The 14,794-nt window shown below is 45.0% G+C and overlaps 1 protein-coding gene across 1 annotated transcript in view; it reads left to right on the forward strand.

Annotated features, from left to right (window-relative positions):
* Vps41 (VPS41 subunit of HOPS complex) overlaps window positions 1-11,997 on the forward strand; it is a 175,461-nt gene extending 163,464 nt beyond the window's left edge. Inside the window, exons 26-29 of the mRNA XM_004840263.4 lie at window positions 8,653-8,752; window positions 8,840-8,884; window positions 10,313-10,392; window positions 11,332-11,997. Of these exons, the coding sequence (XP_004840320.1) occupies window positions 8,653-8,752; window positions 8,840-8,884; window positions 10,313-10,392; window positions 11,332-11,409 (303 nt within the window). The 3' untranslated portion in view covers window positions 11,410-11,997. The remainder of the gene's footprint in view (window positions 1-8,652; window positions 8,753-8,839; window positions 8,885-10,312; window positions 10,393-11,331) is intronic.
* Window positions 11,998-14,794: the final 2,797 nt, after the last annotated feature.

Here is a 14,794-nt window from a genome sequence, read left to right on the forward strand (position 1 = left end):
ATTACTCTCATAGTTCATATGTTAATTACAGAGCATCTGAGCAATTCCTGTCATTCAGGGTGCTGGTAGTTTCCATACAGCTTGAAACTGTTTAAAACATACTTCCTTAAAAATTTAGACTGTGTTTCCTCTGATTCACTTGAAAATTAGTTTCTATCATAATGGATGAAATTGCTTTCCTGGACACAACATGATCTTGCAGGTAAAGCCAAAAGGTAAGGTTGTAAGATGAGTGTTGTTTGAAAACTTACTGGACCAGTAGTCACAGTGGAGGGTACAGAGTCAAGGGCTGCCTGCTGAACTCAAAGTAACGTCTGAGGTAAGGCCAGGTGAAAAGAAGAAGAGACTGAGGGAAGATCAGTGGCGTGTAAACAACAGGGCTGTAAAGGAATGGCAGAGCTGGAGGGACAAGGAGTAGTCACCAGGGAGTGTAATACTGTTAACGTGAAAATGCCCAGAGCTGGAGTGGACATGTTCAAATATATACACAATGGAATATTACTTGAGCATAAAGAAGAATGAAATCATGTCATTTGCAGGAGACTGTCTGGAACTAGAAACCATCATGTGTGAAATTAGCCAGAAAGTATCAGACTCAGAAAGTTAAATACTATCAAATGTTTCGGTTATATGAGAAATCTAAAAAATAAGTAATTAAAATGAAGGAGAGAAGACAGGAAACCAGAAGATAGAGTTGTGGAGAGGGAGGTTAGGGCATTGAAACTGATTAAGATATGTTAATTGCATGTGCCAGCTTCCCCAAATAAATCCCATCATCATGTAGCATTAATATCTTCTGAAAAGTTAGATGAGGGGAGCAGTCATTGGAGCGGATTAGTCAGGAAACAGGGCTGGGCCTCAGGGACCTGCAGTGTTGCCCCTGCAGTCCGTGGGGCTGTGCTGCCACTGAGCTACACAGCTGTCCAGGAGAGGATTTCCCTGCAGGTCCATCTGGAGCAGTCAGACCTCGCTCAGGAGTGTTGTTGGGGAAGGGGTCACTGGGGGAGAAACTGGAGTTCAGCTGAGCCAGAGCAATGGGGGAGCTGTTGGGCAGAGAGCTTAGTGGTGTGCAGGGCTCATTTCCAGTGGGGTCTGGAGGGCCACAGATGGCCCAGGACAGAGGTTATGGGATGGAGAATGAGAAAGGGAAGAACGAGGTGGTGAGTGGGGAGAGATGGCAGAGGGGGTCTGCATTTTGGGCAGCACCCTAGGAATGCAGAACAGAATGGTGATCCAGGCTGGGAAGCCAGCTAGGCTTGGAATTGCACTTGGTGAGAGTGGTTAAAAGTGCCCTGCCCTAGTCAACCCTGGGCACGAGTGAGTTCACAAACTGTGCCTTGCTGGCCCTTACCTCTGGGTGTGCCCCCCAGATATGCTGAAAATTTCAGATCCACATTTGATGTCCACAGAGCTTAGCCCCTGGGATGAAAGGTGCCGTTTTGGTGCTTTCGAGACTACCCATAAATCCCCCTCTCTGGGCCCTTAGTCCCAAGAAGTCCGCTCACCACCACGGTCCCACTGCTCACTCATTGTTAATGAACAAACGGCATAGTTCTGAGTTGGCTGGGAATAAAAATAAAATTATTATTAGATGCAAAATGAATGTCTAACATAAAAATCCACTCAAACAGCTGCTAAATCAATATTTTATCCTGTTAATTATAGTTTACAATATACTGAGAGCCTTGCCTTATCCTGTGTAAGCATGCAGGTGGGTAGTGTGGTAAAAAGGCTGAGAATTATGTACCCAGGGGGTTCAAAGAGCCCTTGCTGCCTGTAGTCCCTCAGCAAGGAAGTGGCTTCTCAGGGGAAGAAGAGACCCAGAAGGAAGGTGGCAGAGCCTTGGAAACTGCCACACCTGTTGTCCCCAGTGGGCTCAGTGGCCTTGGTGGAGGCTGCTGAGAGAGTGTGGTATGCGGGGCAGGTTGTTTCAGAAATTCCAGGCTGGTTCCTTCTCATGGATGAAGTAAGAGATTAGATTTTTTTTTTTCCCCTTGTGGGAAAGGCAGCTCTTTTTCATTAGTGGCCATTTATTTTCTCTCTCTAGGCAACTGATTAGGCATCATTGTAAAATTAGCTTACATCTCTCAGCAGAGCCTTTGCAGTTTCCAAAGGATTCCACTCATTTTAGTCTTTGTTTCATAAAACTGTAGTTGATTTTTTCATGTTCTCAGCACAAAAAATTGGCACTCCCTCCTCATCCCTCATTTGAGGGGAAATGTTGCAGTTCCCAGAATGTGGAGGGATGGGCAGCAACCCCAGTGGATATTAAGAACCATTCAGGAAACAGAGATGCAGGTCAGATGTTAGAGAAATGATACCACAGAGCTTCGTGGCACCATTTTTTGGCTAATGTGCACTGGGAATCTATTGGGGGAGATATGCAATTGAATATGCAGCGTTTTCAATGTATTTGAGCACCAAAAATGCTTTGGGAGATCATTTCAAATTAGAAAAAGAAGTAGAGGAAGTTTTTGGAAAAAAATTCAAACAGCTAGTTTCAATACCCCAGCAGCTCTCTCTAGCTAAAGTACAGCCTCAGGACACATGTTAAAAGCCTCTGACATAGTTGAGGGAAATGGATATTCAGCCACATTGTCAATGTTTAATTTATTAAGGCTTGTTACCTTATTAATGTAATTAAGCAACAGATTATTAAAAGTTCATGAATCAGTAAGAAGAAAATAACCTGTATTTTACTTTATAAACCTCAGATGTTTGTAGGCTTGACTTCAAGACAAATAACTTCGATACAAATTGTTCCCCCAGCTATATATAAAACGGTGCTTTAGTTTTTCCAATACACTGACCAGTTCCCAAGTTATTTGTGTCATTAGTTTTTTCCTATTTTTAGTATATTTATATTTTCTATTTTAAAATTTCTATAAAGTAAGCATCTGTCTTATTCAGCATATCCTTTTCTGTTGCAGAGATGTTTCCCCTCAGCACCTGTCTTTAAACACTCTCCTTCTGACTGTCTTACCTGACAGGCCATCCTGTAGGAGCTGACACCTGCCTTTCAGAGTGCAGGGCTGAGGCTCGGAAAGGTGAAATGACTTGCAGTCTAGGACAGTGAAGATGTAGGTTTGAACCCACGTCCTTTGGCCGAGTCTCCTGACTTTCCCATCCAGGACTCTATTTTCTCTCATAGCCACAAGCAATCTTTTCAGAACGATCTGCTGATTAGGGCTGATTCCTTGTGGGTGACCCTTCTTGGGGGAAATGGCAAACACGTCTCAGCTTGCTCCGGGAAAGGCAAGGGGAGCAGAGGAGCTGGCGCTTGGTAGAACCCTCTGTGAGCCGAGCCTGCTGGAAATCGGAGTGTGGTCCTCAGCACTCTCCAGCTTCTTCCCTCCACTAACTCACTCCAGATGGCTCCATGCCTACCAGTTATTTTCCTGTACTTACATTTGCTACAGTCCCCACATTTCTTGTTTCCCATGTCTCTTTGAAATCCAGCGACAAATTAAGAGAAAATAGTGACATCTTTCTTCTATGCTTTTTGGACCCACATCAGTTTTTTTCGCTTACAGTATATAAGCTTTTTCTCCCCCTAAAAGATAGTTTTTAACTCATAAATCATTAAAATAAACTTTGAAGACCAAATGGATATTTTTTCCTTTTACGTGATTTCAGTTTGGCCTCATCGCAGATGTTAGGTGACACAGGTGGCCTGTCACAACCCAGTGTAATTTCTTTAGTCAGCTTGGTATATGCACACTTGTTTTTTCTTTTTTTGGTACCAGGGATCAAACTCAGGACCTTGTGCTTGCAAGGCAGGCAGTGGAATCACTGAGCTAAATCCCTGGCCTACCTGCACACTTTTTGCTGTTGTAAATTTGCATATAGTTGTGTTTATAAAATTGCTTTTGATAAAAGTCTGTCTTTCCTGTCTTACTTCAGAAGTTTATCAGCTTTGATCATAGTGTCAAATCAAAAGCAAAGCTGTTGGAAGTAGAATTTAAGTGCCATGGTATGTAGCCTAGAGGAAGGGCTGGAAAAGAGCGAGGAGGCTTGGACCAGGTCTTTATAACACAGTGGGGCTTGCAAAGCCAGGGAGCAGCCCGTCATTTGCAGTTCTGATGAAGAGCATTGCAGTTTCAGCTCAGCAACAGCAAAAACCTCAATATTCGAAGACTCTTTTCAAATAAAAATTTCAGAAACTTAGCAGTTTTTGATAACATTTTGCCAACGCCAGATGTCCGTAATGAACAACAGTGACCTCATTGATGTGTATGTAGTCTTCCGTTGCTTTATGAAGTGTCAGTATAGTCTGATGTTTTACTCTTGGTCGGAATTATCAATGACGGTAAGCTGTAGGAAATTAGAATGAATCTGAAGTCTCAGGTTGGTTTTCAACAGCTGTCTAAGTAGCAAACTGAATTTTGAAGAGGAAACAAAGGTTATGTTAATAGAATACAGAATTTAGAAAAACAGAACTCTGGGGAGAAACGAGTAGTTAAGTCTGTGGGAGGAAGGAAGTTGCTCCATCAATATGGGTAATCTTGGGAAAACAGGAAAGATCATAAAGAAAATGCATCTCAAAGATAACACTGCACTTTCTAAGCAATGCCCACAAATATTTTCGAGCTGAAAATTAGTATCATTATGAAGTTAGGGAAGAAAGACTGGTTTATCTTCAGCGAAATTCTCATAGGCGGTAAGGAGGATTACAAAGCAAGGGTTAGGAATGGTGGTCTTATTTACGAAGTGGAGTCATTTTCTAGGTTACAAGATGTTCCCAGCTGATTTTAATCTCTGAAAGCAGTATCAGAGGCCACCCAACACACATTATAGGATACCAGTGTAAATCAGGAGGAAACAGGCAAGAACAGTTTTGCTGGGTAAAAATCACTTTTAACTTTGAAAGAGCAATAAGTGTACTTTGGAGTACAAAAATTACTTTGGGGGAGGTGGGTAGAGAAAAAGGTGCAGTCCTAAAACCACCTCTTTAGAAGCTTCTGCAGTCTCCAGATATCCTGAAACCAGCACAAAAGGTTTTGGCAAATTCTAAGAAGTCTGAGAAAAAGATACAGGGAAATAACCAGCACACCCTTAAAAAAGAAAGCCTTTACAAACTTAAGTTTTCAACACCTGAAGTAGGTAAAGAATACAAGCTCATAGCAGGTTCTTTGAAAACCCAGAAGAGATTAACAACTATCTAGGAAAATATAAGTTACCAAGAACAAACAGAACAGATCTGTAGTCATTAAAGAAACAGAATGAGTGGTCAGAATGTACAGGCACAGCAAAAGCCTATTCCATAGATAATTTTAGAGACAAGTCTTATCAGACCTTTAAAGAAACAAGCAACCCCTGTTTACATGCAGTTTTCCTCTGTTAGGATGAAAAACTCCTCTGTTCTTCGTGGGGCACTTACAAACTTAACACCAGCATTACATGAGGGCAGTAGGAGAGAATATGGCCCTTTAACGCAGCTGTAAAGACCCACAAATTATTAGCAGTTTGAGTATCACCATTCAATTGCTAAAAGTCATTCATATCACAAATATTATTGATTCTAAAGCATCATCTAGTCTTAGAATTTATATAAAAAGTAAAATACTAAAATTATCTAAAATGAGTAAGGAAGGTAGGTTTATCAGAGATTAAAACTTAATATGTCAGAATGTAAAACAGTATAGTATAATGACTTTGAGAAACTTACAGTTACTTAAAAAATTAAACATGTACCTACCACATAGCAGGTATGGTATTTATATAAGACATGGAAAGCAGTTCCACAAAAACATGTGCATAACAACATTATGAGGACCTGTCGCCCTAGCAGCCTTATACTGGAAACGGCCTAAATATCTGTCAGTGGAAGACCGTCCCTTAGAGTGGGTACCTCTTGGTCACAGGATGACTGCTTTATCTCCATACCTCTCAACCACATTCCAGACAAGAAAATACGGAAGCAAAAAGCTTTTTTTCTAATGAAGCTTTGCTTTTTTTTTTTTCTTAATTTGGAAGGGGCAGCTTCCCAGGCCAAATGTTGATTTCATGACCAGAAGTTACATGATGAGCAGCTGCCACGTGCACATTTTAGTTGGATGCACCCTAAACATAGTCGGAGTTGTACTTGTAAGGTAGCAGAAGGAACTGGAGTGCAAGAAGGGGTCAACAATACTTTGTTTTCTGGAATAAGCAGATCTGAAACACAAAGGAAAGAAGGTAACAGGTTGGTTAAATCTAGATGGAAGGAATTTGAGTATTTTTCTTTTTAATATTGCATGTCATTGAAAAGAAAAATAGCACCAAATAATGGAAGGTCGTCCTGGTTACTTTCCTTGCCACTGGGACACAATACCTAACACCCACAACTTAGAAGACAGGTTTATTTTGGCTCACAGTTTGCAGAAGTTTCAGTCCATGTTCTGCTGGCTCCGAGGCAGGGCAGCATGGCTGAGGCCCGTGTGGACAGGAAGCAGAAGGTGAAAGAATCCTGGGAGGGACATATGCCCTTCCAGGCCGCACCCCAGTGACCCACCTCTTCTGACCAGACCTCACCCCCTAACAGTGAGTCACCTATAAGCACTCAAATCCACTCGCCTTTCAAGAGCCCCACCTTTGAGGGCATGAGGCTTGGGTGGGACATCCAGATATAAACTATAACAAAGGTAGGACTCAGTACAAGCAGCAATGGTCCTGGAAAACTTAGTCACAGGAGAGTGCATGTGCCCTAAATGCCTAAAGAATGCCAACCATGTGGAGATTGGAAGGAGACAAGTGGAAGATGACAGTCCACACCTGGGAAGGGGCTTAGGTAACCTTTATAGACAGAAGTTAGCAGAACTTGGGAATGGGAAGGTCAGAAAGGCTTAAAGCCAACTACTACTGTGCCATCCGACATTCACGGCAAACACCAAATATGAGCAATTAGGGTGAAGCCAGTGTCGTCTAATGGAGTTGCTACAGGGGTACAGGGACCCTGTCATCATCACACCTTTGCGCATGCAGGGTCCTGTGCAAGGCCACATGGAATCCCGTACAGCTGTCTCTTACCTCCCCGCACCGTAAGAGTCTCGGTCAGCGGGGATGTGAGGGACTGAACACTTCTCCACAGATGTCCCGTTTTTGATACCCCACCTGTCGTCATGTCAGTGAAACTTAGTGTTTTTATATATGTTTGACTAGGAGCTTTGGATTCTGATCAAATGAAGTGGGAAGTGACAAAGTTAGCTGTATCTGTGGACTTTTCCTTCTACCATCTGCAGGCAGCTGACGGTCCCTGTTCAGAAAGTGTCATCCTGCTGGGAGATGGTTTCTTCGTTTGCAGTTTTGCTCCTTTTAGTGTGCAGACGCAGTAGCTTCTGTCTAGACTGTGCCGTCCTCCTGTATTATTCACGCAGAATGCCCTGAGCACCCCGCGGGTCAGAGATGCTACGACTGACATTATTTTTAAGTTTATTATTTTGGTGTTGGAGGTTGAGCACATGTATGTGCTTGGTTATAAATTTCCCTAAATTTTATACTTTAATGATGTCTGTTAAATTTTAATGTCTGTAAAATGGATCCAAAAAAGGCCATTTCAGCTGGGTGTGGTGGTGGTGCATGCCTGTAATCCAGCAGTCTGGGAGGCTGGAGCAGGAGAAGCACAAGTTTGACCCCAGCCTGAGCAATTTAGCAAGAGCCTGTCTCAAAAAAAATCAACAAAGGGTTCAGGATGTAGATGTAGCTCCGTGTGAAGGCTCCAGGTTCAATTGCCAGTACCACCACCCCCACCACAAAAAATAATCCATTTCTAGTAAAATTTTAAAGAAAACCTCATGGGCAGTGTCTCAGTTAATGCAAGAATGCTAACATCTAGTCATGTGTTACTCATCAGTACTAGAAACATTAGGAACAGAGCCATAATCTGAATGTCAGTTCTGCTTTTCTGAGTGTGGCCTTCATATACATAGTATATGCATACACTCTTCCTACACATAGAAGCTCTTGGAGACTTTTAGGGGGAACACAGGCCATTGGAAATCATAGTTTTGGAGGACCACACTTGGCCATTCCCTTTCCTCAGTATCATGAATCTAAACCTCGACAGGCAAAACACACCTGTAGGTTTGGCGTTAGAGACTGATGTCACTCAAAGCCAAAGCTCTTGAAAGGGGCAACTCCTGTGACACACAGCCACTATAAGTCACTTGGCTCTCTGCTCAGCTTGTCACCTCCACCCAGTGCCGTGGCCATGAGGAGGACCCTATAGCTGTCCGTGCAGTGAATAGATCGGTTTGTGAAATAAAGGAGTGATTTTGGACTAACAGACTGTCCATCCCAGGCAAAGATTGGAAGGTTGGAGTGAACAAGTCACAGAAGGGCTGGAGGCAGAGAACCAGTGTGAGAAAGCCCCGTAAGCCAACAGTAGCCTGGGTTATTATGGGGCCTGTGTGACCAGAGCTTGGAATTTGTCCTTCAGTTTTCAAGGGCTATAGAGCCACTGTGTTGTCATTAAAAAAATAAAGATATGAAGGGTAATGAGTGGCTCATGGCTGCCCAGGTCTGTCCTTGAGGTTCAGAGGTAGGAGGAGGAGGTTAATGAGGGAAAGAAAGCCATCAGCGCCTCTGGAGGATTTTGAGCACAAGAACTTTCTCAGGCACCAGTAAGAAGCCCTTCTACTCAGGATGGCTTCTCTCTTCAAATGTGTGCATTAGATTCTGCTGCGGGAAGGCTGCAAGAAGATCCTTGTCGCCGACTCCTTGTCCTTACTGAAGAAGATGCACCGCACTCAAATGAAAGGCGTTCTGGTCGATGGTGAGTAGAACCGAAACCGCCTCTTGGAGCCGTGGGACCTGCCGCGGAGACAGCCTCCTCGCCTAACCCCAGTGCGTTCTCTTACAGAGGAGAATATCTGCGAGTCCTGCCTATCCCCCATCCTCCCTGCAGGTAAGAAGGTTGGAAGAGAAGCGGCCCAAAATATGTGTCCATGATGGGTGGAATTAAAATTCTGAAATTGGCTAATTGCTATTTCTAACCTTTCAGAATAATCTGGGTTAGGGAAAAATTTCCACTTGTGTCTGCTCAGTTGGTGCTGGTGCCACCGTCTGTCTGTCTGCACAGCGGAGGTGTCCAGCTCTGGGTCTTGTGGCCTCCGCAGGCACAGCTTGAGGACCCAGGTCCACTCGCCCCAGGGGCTGTGGGTCTGGGAGCCTGAGAACATCCATTTCTATCAAGCTCCCAGGGAACTAATGCTGCTATTGGAGGGGCCCCTCTTTGAGAACCCTGTCCCCAAGTAAAGCAAAGGCAGGTAAAACTTAGCAGCCATATGTTTGAACTCTGGATGGCAGACTGTTAGGTATCTAGGAAACCATTTAGGGTTGGCCTTGCCTTACTCTTCCTCTTTGATGTACCTCTAGGCACCCAGAGCTCTCATCTCACATCTCCATGGAAACTTAATACTCAGCATCTAATTGGAACTGTGACTCTTTCAAAGAGAGATACAAGCTTTGCTGTATTTCTGTTTCCTAGTATCTGTCTTCCTATAGGACGAAGAGTCTCTTGAGGATCATTCTGACATAAAAGAGGAAATCACATAATTTGAAAGCAGATATTCAAGCATAGTTGTCAAGATACTAAAAGATGGTAAAATTCAGCACTAAACACCTGGCTGGCCTCACATGCCCTTAGCAGGAAGGGATTATTTCATAGGCAGTAGAATGAGAAGTCATTTTCTAGAAGCAGGAGGTTTGGAGTTTGAACTACTTCCGTTAAAACCTGCCATGGTTGTAAGCCAAAGAAGCGGCTTTCCTGGGGGTGCAGGCAGGGTCTCAGCAGGAAGGGACCACATGCAGCCCACGTACAGTGAGACGCCCGCTCACCAGACTGATGTTTACAGAAATGAGCCAGCCGCCCTGTGCCAGAGATGAGGATGCGCAGGTGGGCATGCAGCGACACACAGGCCCCCGGCTGAGATTCTGACCCACGTCTGCCCTTGACATTGGGTCCACTAGGACCAGCATTTCCATAAAGCCGCAGACTGTGTGTGTGAAATAGGAAGACAATGCGTGTGAGCTGGGAAGTGTTTGGGCACCCAGAGCCCCTCATACACACAGATTCCGGCTTTTAAAATACGTGTGGCTGCGTTTGCTGTAAAATTGTTCGCCATGTATGGTTTTGGCAGCTGACACAGGTCAGGTGAGTAAGCTGCGACTCCTGGCTGCAACAGGAGTGCAGTGCCTGCTTTGCCCTTGGCTGACCACCGCTCAGCAGTGAATGTATTCAGAAGGAAGCCATCCTGAGAGGTGGCCAGGGCAGGGGAATGAGGCTGCGGCTTCTTGGCCTGCTCGGTGCAGTGAGCTGTCCCTTCTTCCACAGATGCAGCCAAGCCCTTCAGTGTGGTGGTCTTCCACTGCCGCCATATGTTCCACAAGGAGTGCCTGCCCGTGTCCGGCGTGGTGAGTCGGGGCTGGAGTGAAAGACAAACCGAGGCAATGCCAGGGATGCGCTGCACACCCTGAACCATCAGTCTCATGGCTCTGTGGGGATTTGATCTGTTCTAGGCCCCGGCTTTCTGTACCCGTGGGATCTGCGTTCATGAGTCCAGCCAACCTCAGATCAAAGCCATTGCGGGGGATTGCCTCAGGATTGCACATTTGCTTTTCTTTATATCATTTCCTAAACAATGCAATATGGGGACGGGGATTTAGCTCAGTGGCAGCACACCTGCCTCACAAGCACAAGGTCCTGAGTTCAATCCCCGGTACCGCTAAAAAAAAAAATTTGGTATGGCAAACATTTATATAGCATTTACCTTGTATCAAGTGTCATAAGTAATGCAGAGAAGATTTAAAGCCTACAGTGCATGTGCATAGGTTGCAGTCCAGTTACCTAAGGGACTTGAGCACCAGTGGGTTTTGGTATCACAGGGGGTCCTGGAATCAACTCCCCCATACCAAGGGATGACTGTACTTTCACATCACATAAGAAAAATCATCTCCTTTCGAATGCTGAAATGTGGCGGACCCTTGGGTAAACATTACAGAAGTCCTCAGTGCAGGAACTCATTCAGGGGAATCCCTGGCTGATGAGCTATAGAGGTGCACAGTGCAGAAGCATTTTATATCCTATGGCATTTTCTCACCTTAATTTGTGCATCCGGACACTGGTCTTTCAGCGCGGTCAGGTCCCCACCCCAGCCCTGTAGACTTGGGCTGCTGCTGTGCAGCACCTCTGACCTGCAGAGTGATCCTATTCTGAATTTTCTGTGAACCAAAAATGCCCTCCAGAAAAAGGAGCAGCATTCCATCCTTCCTCTTCACCCTGCCCCACTAACGCTGCTGTAGTAGAAGAGAGAAATCCTTATGTCAATCTGAATTTTAAAATTTCATTTTCAGAATTCTACACAGTACTGCAACATCTGCAGTGCCAAGAACCGCGGGCCGGGAAGCGTGATTTTGGACATGAAGAAGTAGCCGGTTCTGTGGGGCAGCTCCTCCTCACCAGTTTGTAAGGCTGTTCTTCCAACGCCCACACCGTTCAGAGACTCGCTCCCGCCTGTCAGCCTGTGTGTGCGCAAATGGTTCCTGCACCCTGCACGTCTCCAGAGGTGTCGGGCTGTCCTGTGCCTTGAGATACGTGGGTTCCCAGTCGGTACCTCCTCACCGGCTTATTTGGCACATTCTTTATTTAGCAACTGAAAGTCAAGTTTCCAGATTAGAAATACTGAGAAGATCCCGCTGTCTCAGGACAGGGCCAGCTGCAGTGGCCCAGTGCTCAGCTCCTGCCACCGTGCAGCCCTGTGGCCCTGCCCTCTGCTTGCTTCCCAGGCTCAGCCTTTTTGATGTCATTGCTCAGTGACCTTCCTAATGGGCCTTTAATGAAACACTGCAGCTTCTCATTCATTCCGAGACATCTGGGGACCGCACTGGCACGCTGCTGGCAGCAGCTTTATGCTCACACATCTTGTGTTCTGTGCATGCTGATGACCAGTGGGGTGTATGGCCCTGTCAGGTGCTCAGCATTTGTGGACTGAATAAACATTAGCTCTTCTCATTGCACAAGACTCACTTTCACTGGGTTGAGCAAATGTAATCAAGAAGTTTAATGCCCCTCTAAGGAACAGAAGAGTTTTAGTGCCTCCTTGTCTAGGGATTGTGGTGAGGGTTTGTGGCTAGGCAGGAAAGTGGAGAGGGATTCTCAGGAGAAATGCAGTGGGGTCTGATGTCCCCTTTGCCTTCTGAGGAGCAGAATAGCACACAGCAGAGGGGAGAATTCAAACTGAACTGGTCTCTGTGTCTTCCTGACTACTTGGGTGCTGTTCTCTCCTGGGCATGGAGGGCAAGAGCGTGTCCTTGAGGCTCCCTGTTCTATACACAGTGAGCACAGCTTCCTGCTTCTGCCCCGCTGGAGGCTGCTGGGTGGGCGCCGAGCCCTGCGGAGGACACAGCTCGGCCAGCTGCTCCCGAGCAGCAGCTCAGTTCATTCTCCCTGCACTGTAGGGGGAGCTGCTGCATCCCTGGGGGACGGGGGAAGAAGCCAGATCCGGAGATGTCGGGGTCACAGAGTTGCCTGCCCCACATCACTCCCCGCCCTTCAGAGACACCAGGGCTGGGTCCAGAGGAAATGCTCAGCATGTCTCCTCCGTGGAGCTAAAGTTCTCTCGTAGACAACACATTGGTTTGTCATCAGTACGCAGTGAGAACTGCAGGGTCTCTACTGCTGTCGAATGGACCCCTCACCCAAGTGCTGCCTCTTTCCACTCTACTGCCAGTTCTTAAACTTTTCCTTTACATAAACAAACCAAAACCAAAACCCCAGTTGTTGTTTTTTTTTTCAAGAATAACAGCTTAAAGATCCAGCTTATTAAATTCATACCAGTCCCTTCTTATTTAAGCAGGTTCATTTCCCCAAAAGTTCAGTTCTAAAACCATCAACAGCGTTTACTGATTCCAGTAAATCATTTTGTTTCCGGGTGAATTATACCAAGTCCCTTTTGGATATAAAGAACATTGTAGGTATATAGAAAACGATAGTAATTAAACATTTTTTTTATTTTTAAATAACTGATTTATGAAGAAAATATTTAATTATGTTTATTCCCCATTTCAGAAGATGTTAGAAGATAGTTGAACAAAACATTTAATTTTTAAGAACACCAGTTCTCCCTCCCTCCTTAGAATCACTTTCTTTTGGAATAAGCCATATCAGATGGTTATACTAAAAGGACATCCATAATCTCCAAGAGTTTAAATATGGCAAAATAATCAAAATGCAGTTCTAGTCATTTCTGTTTCATGTGTGACTAAATTTAAAATTGGGTCGAAAGCCAACCTACTCTACCTATATTGGAGAGGGGAAAAACAACTGCAGGATGGATGTTTCTTTTGAGAAATTGTCAGTAAATTTTCAGTTAATTTAATTGCTGTTTTGCTAATAAACAGCTAATTTTAATATTAAAAAGTCAAGTTTGTATTGAGCAGATTGCTCTGTGCCAGGCACTGTTATAAGCACTTCGAATATATTTAATCACCATGTGACCCTGTGAGGTAAGTATTCTTGCCATAATCATCATTTTACCAGTGAGGAAACTGCATCACATAAAGGTTAAGCAGTGTATTAGCTTTCCCATCACTGGGACAAAATAACCCAACACCCATGACCTAAAGAAGTTGATTTTGGGTCCCAGTTTCAGAGGTTGAGTCTCCATGGTTCGCAGGCTCTGGGGCAAAAATGGCACAGCAGCAGGGTGTGGTGGGGAAAACCTGCTCACCCATGGCAGCCAGGAAGGAGCGCAAGAGAAAGACCCTCTAAAAGCATGTCCCGTGTCCCACCTCTTCCAACCAGGCCCACCTAGCAGCATACTCACAACATACCCAGCTATGAACTCATCAATGGATGACTCCATTGAGTACGGCTCCCCCGTAATCCAGACACCTTCCAAACACACGGGGCTTGGGCTGGGAGTTTCCAGATCTAAACCATAACAACAGCTTCCCTAATGTCAAGTAGCTGACCAGGGGTGGGATTCAAACCCAGGCAGTCGGCCTTCAGAGAGCCTGATCTTAACAAGTGCATATTTGATTTTTTTTTTTTTTTCATAGGTACTTAACTTGATCTGTTTTGGTCAGTGTATAGGAAGCAAACCCCACTTTGAGAACAGGAAGAGATTGACAGTAAAGCCTCAGATGGCTTACGGAATTGCCGATGGGGCTGAAGAAACAGTAAGGGAGATTTCAGGAAAAGCTCCCCCAGGTGCCCCACAGACCTGGGTAGCCCAGGAACCCCAGCCCTGCCAGCACCAAAGGACTGCTGCACCTGCCCTGCGAGTCCTGGCTTTTAAAAAGAAAAACCCCCAGGGCCAGGGATTTAGCTCAGTGGTTCTACCGCCTGCCTTGCAAGCGCAAGGTCCAGAGTTCAATCCCCGGTACTAAAAAAAAAAAAAAAAAAAAAAGATAAACCCCTTTCTCTGTTTCTTCTAAACATATATCATGTATATATGTAGGTGCATAGGAGATATTTCTGCTTGCTGTTAAATATTAAATCAGTTTATTCTGCTCTCGTAATCCAGATCCAGGTTATTAAAATGCCACCAATTTTGATACCAAGCTGTAATTTTCACTTCCCAATCCTGGACTCTGAGCTAAACCTCAGTTTAGAAAATCTGGACCAAAGCACCTTTCTCCTTTCCAATGCAGTGCAGGTTTGAGGGTGATTAGGATCAGTGTGATATTAAAAGGAAACGTGAGACCGGAGATACAATGAGCAAATCTTGGCCTGCAGGAGCAGATCTTCCTGAGGTAGCCATTGCCCATGCTTTTCCTGCCAGGCTCTGAAATGCAATCCTACTCACGCTGTCCC

Source organism: Heterocephalus glaber, unplaced genomic scaffold (genome assembly GCF_053883595.1).
Source record: "Heterocephalus glaber isolate CG9 unplaced genomic scaffold, H.glaber_assembly_v1.0 deba00001610, whole genome shotgun sequence".
Lineage (NCBI taxonomy): Eukaryota > Metazoa > Chordata > Mammalia > Rodentia > Bathyergidae > Heterocephalus > Heterocephalus glaber.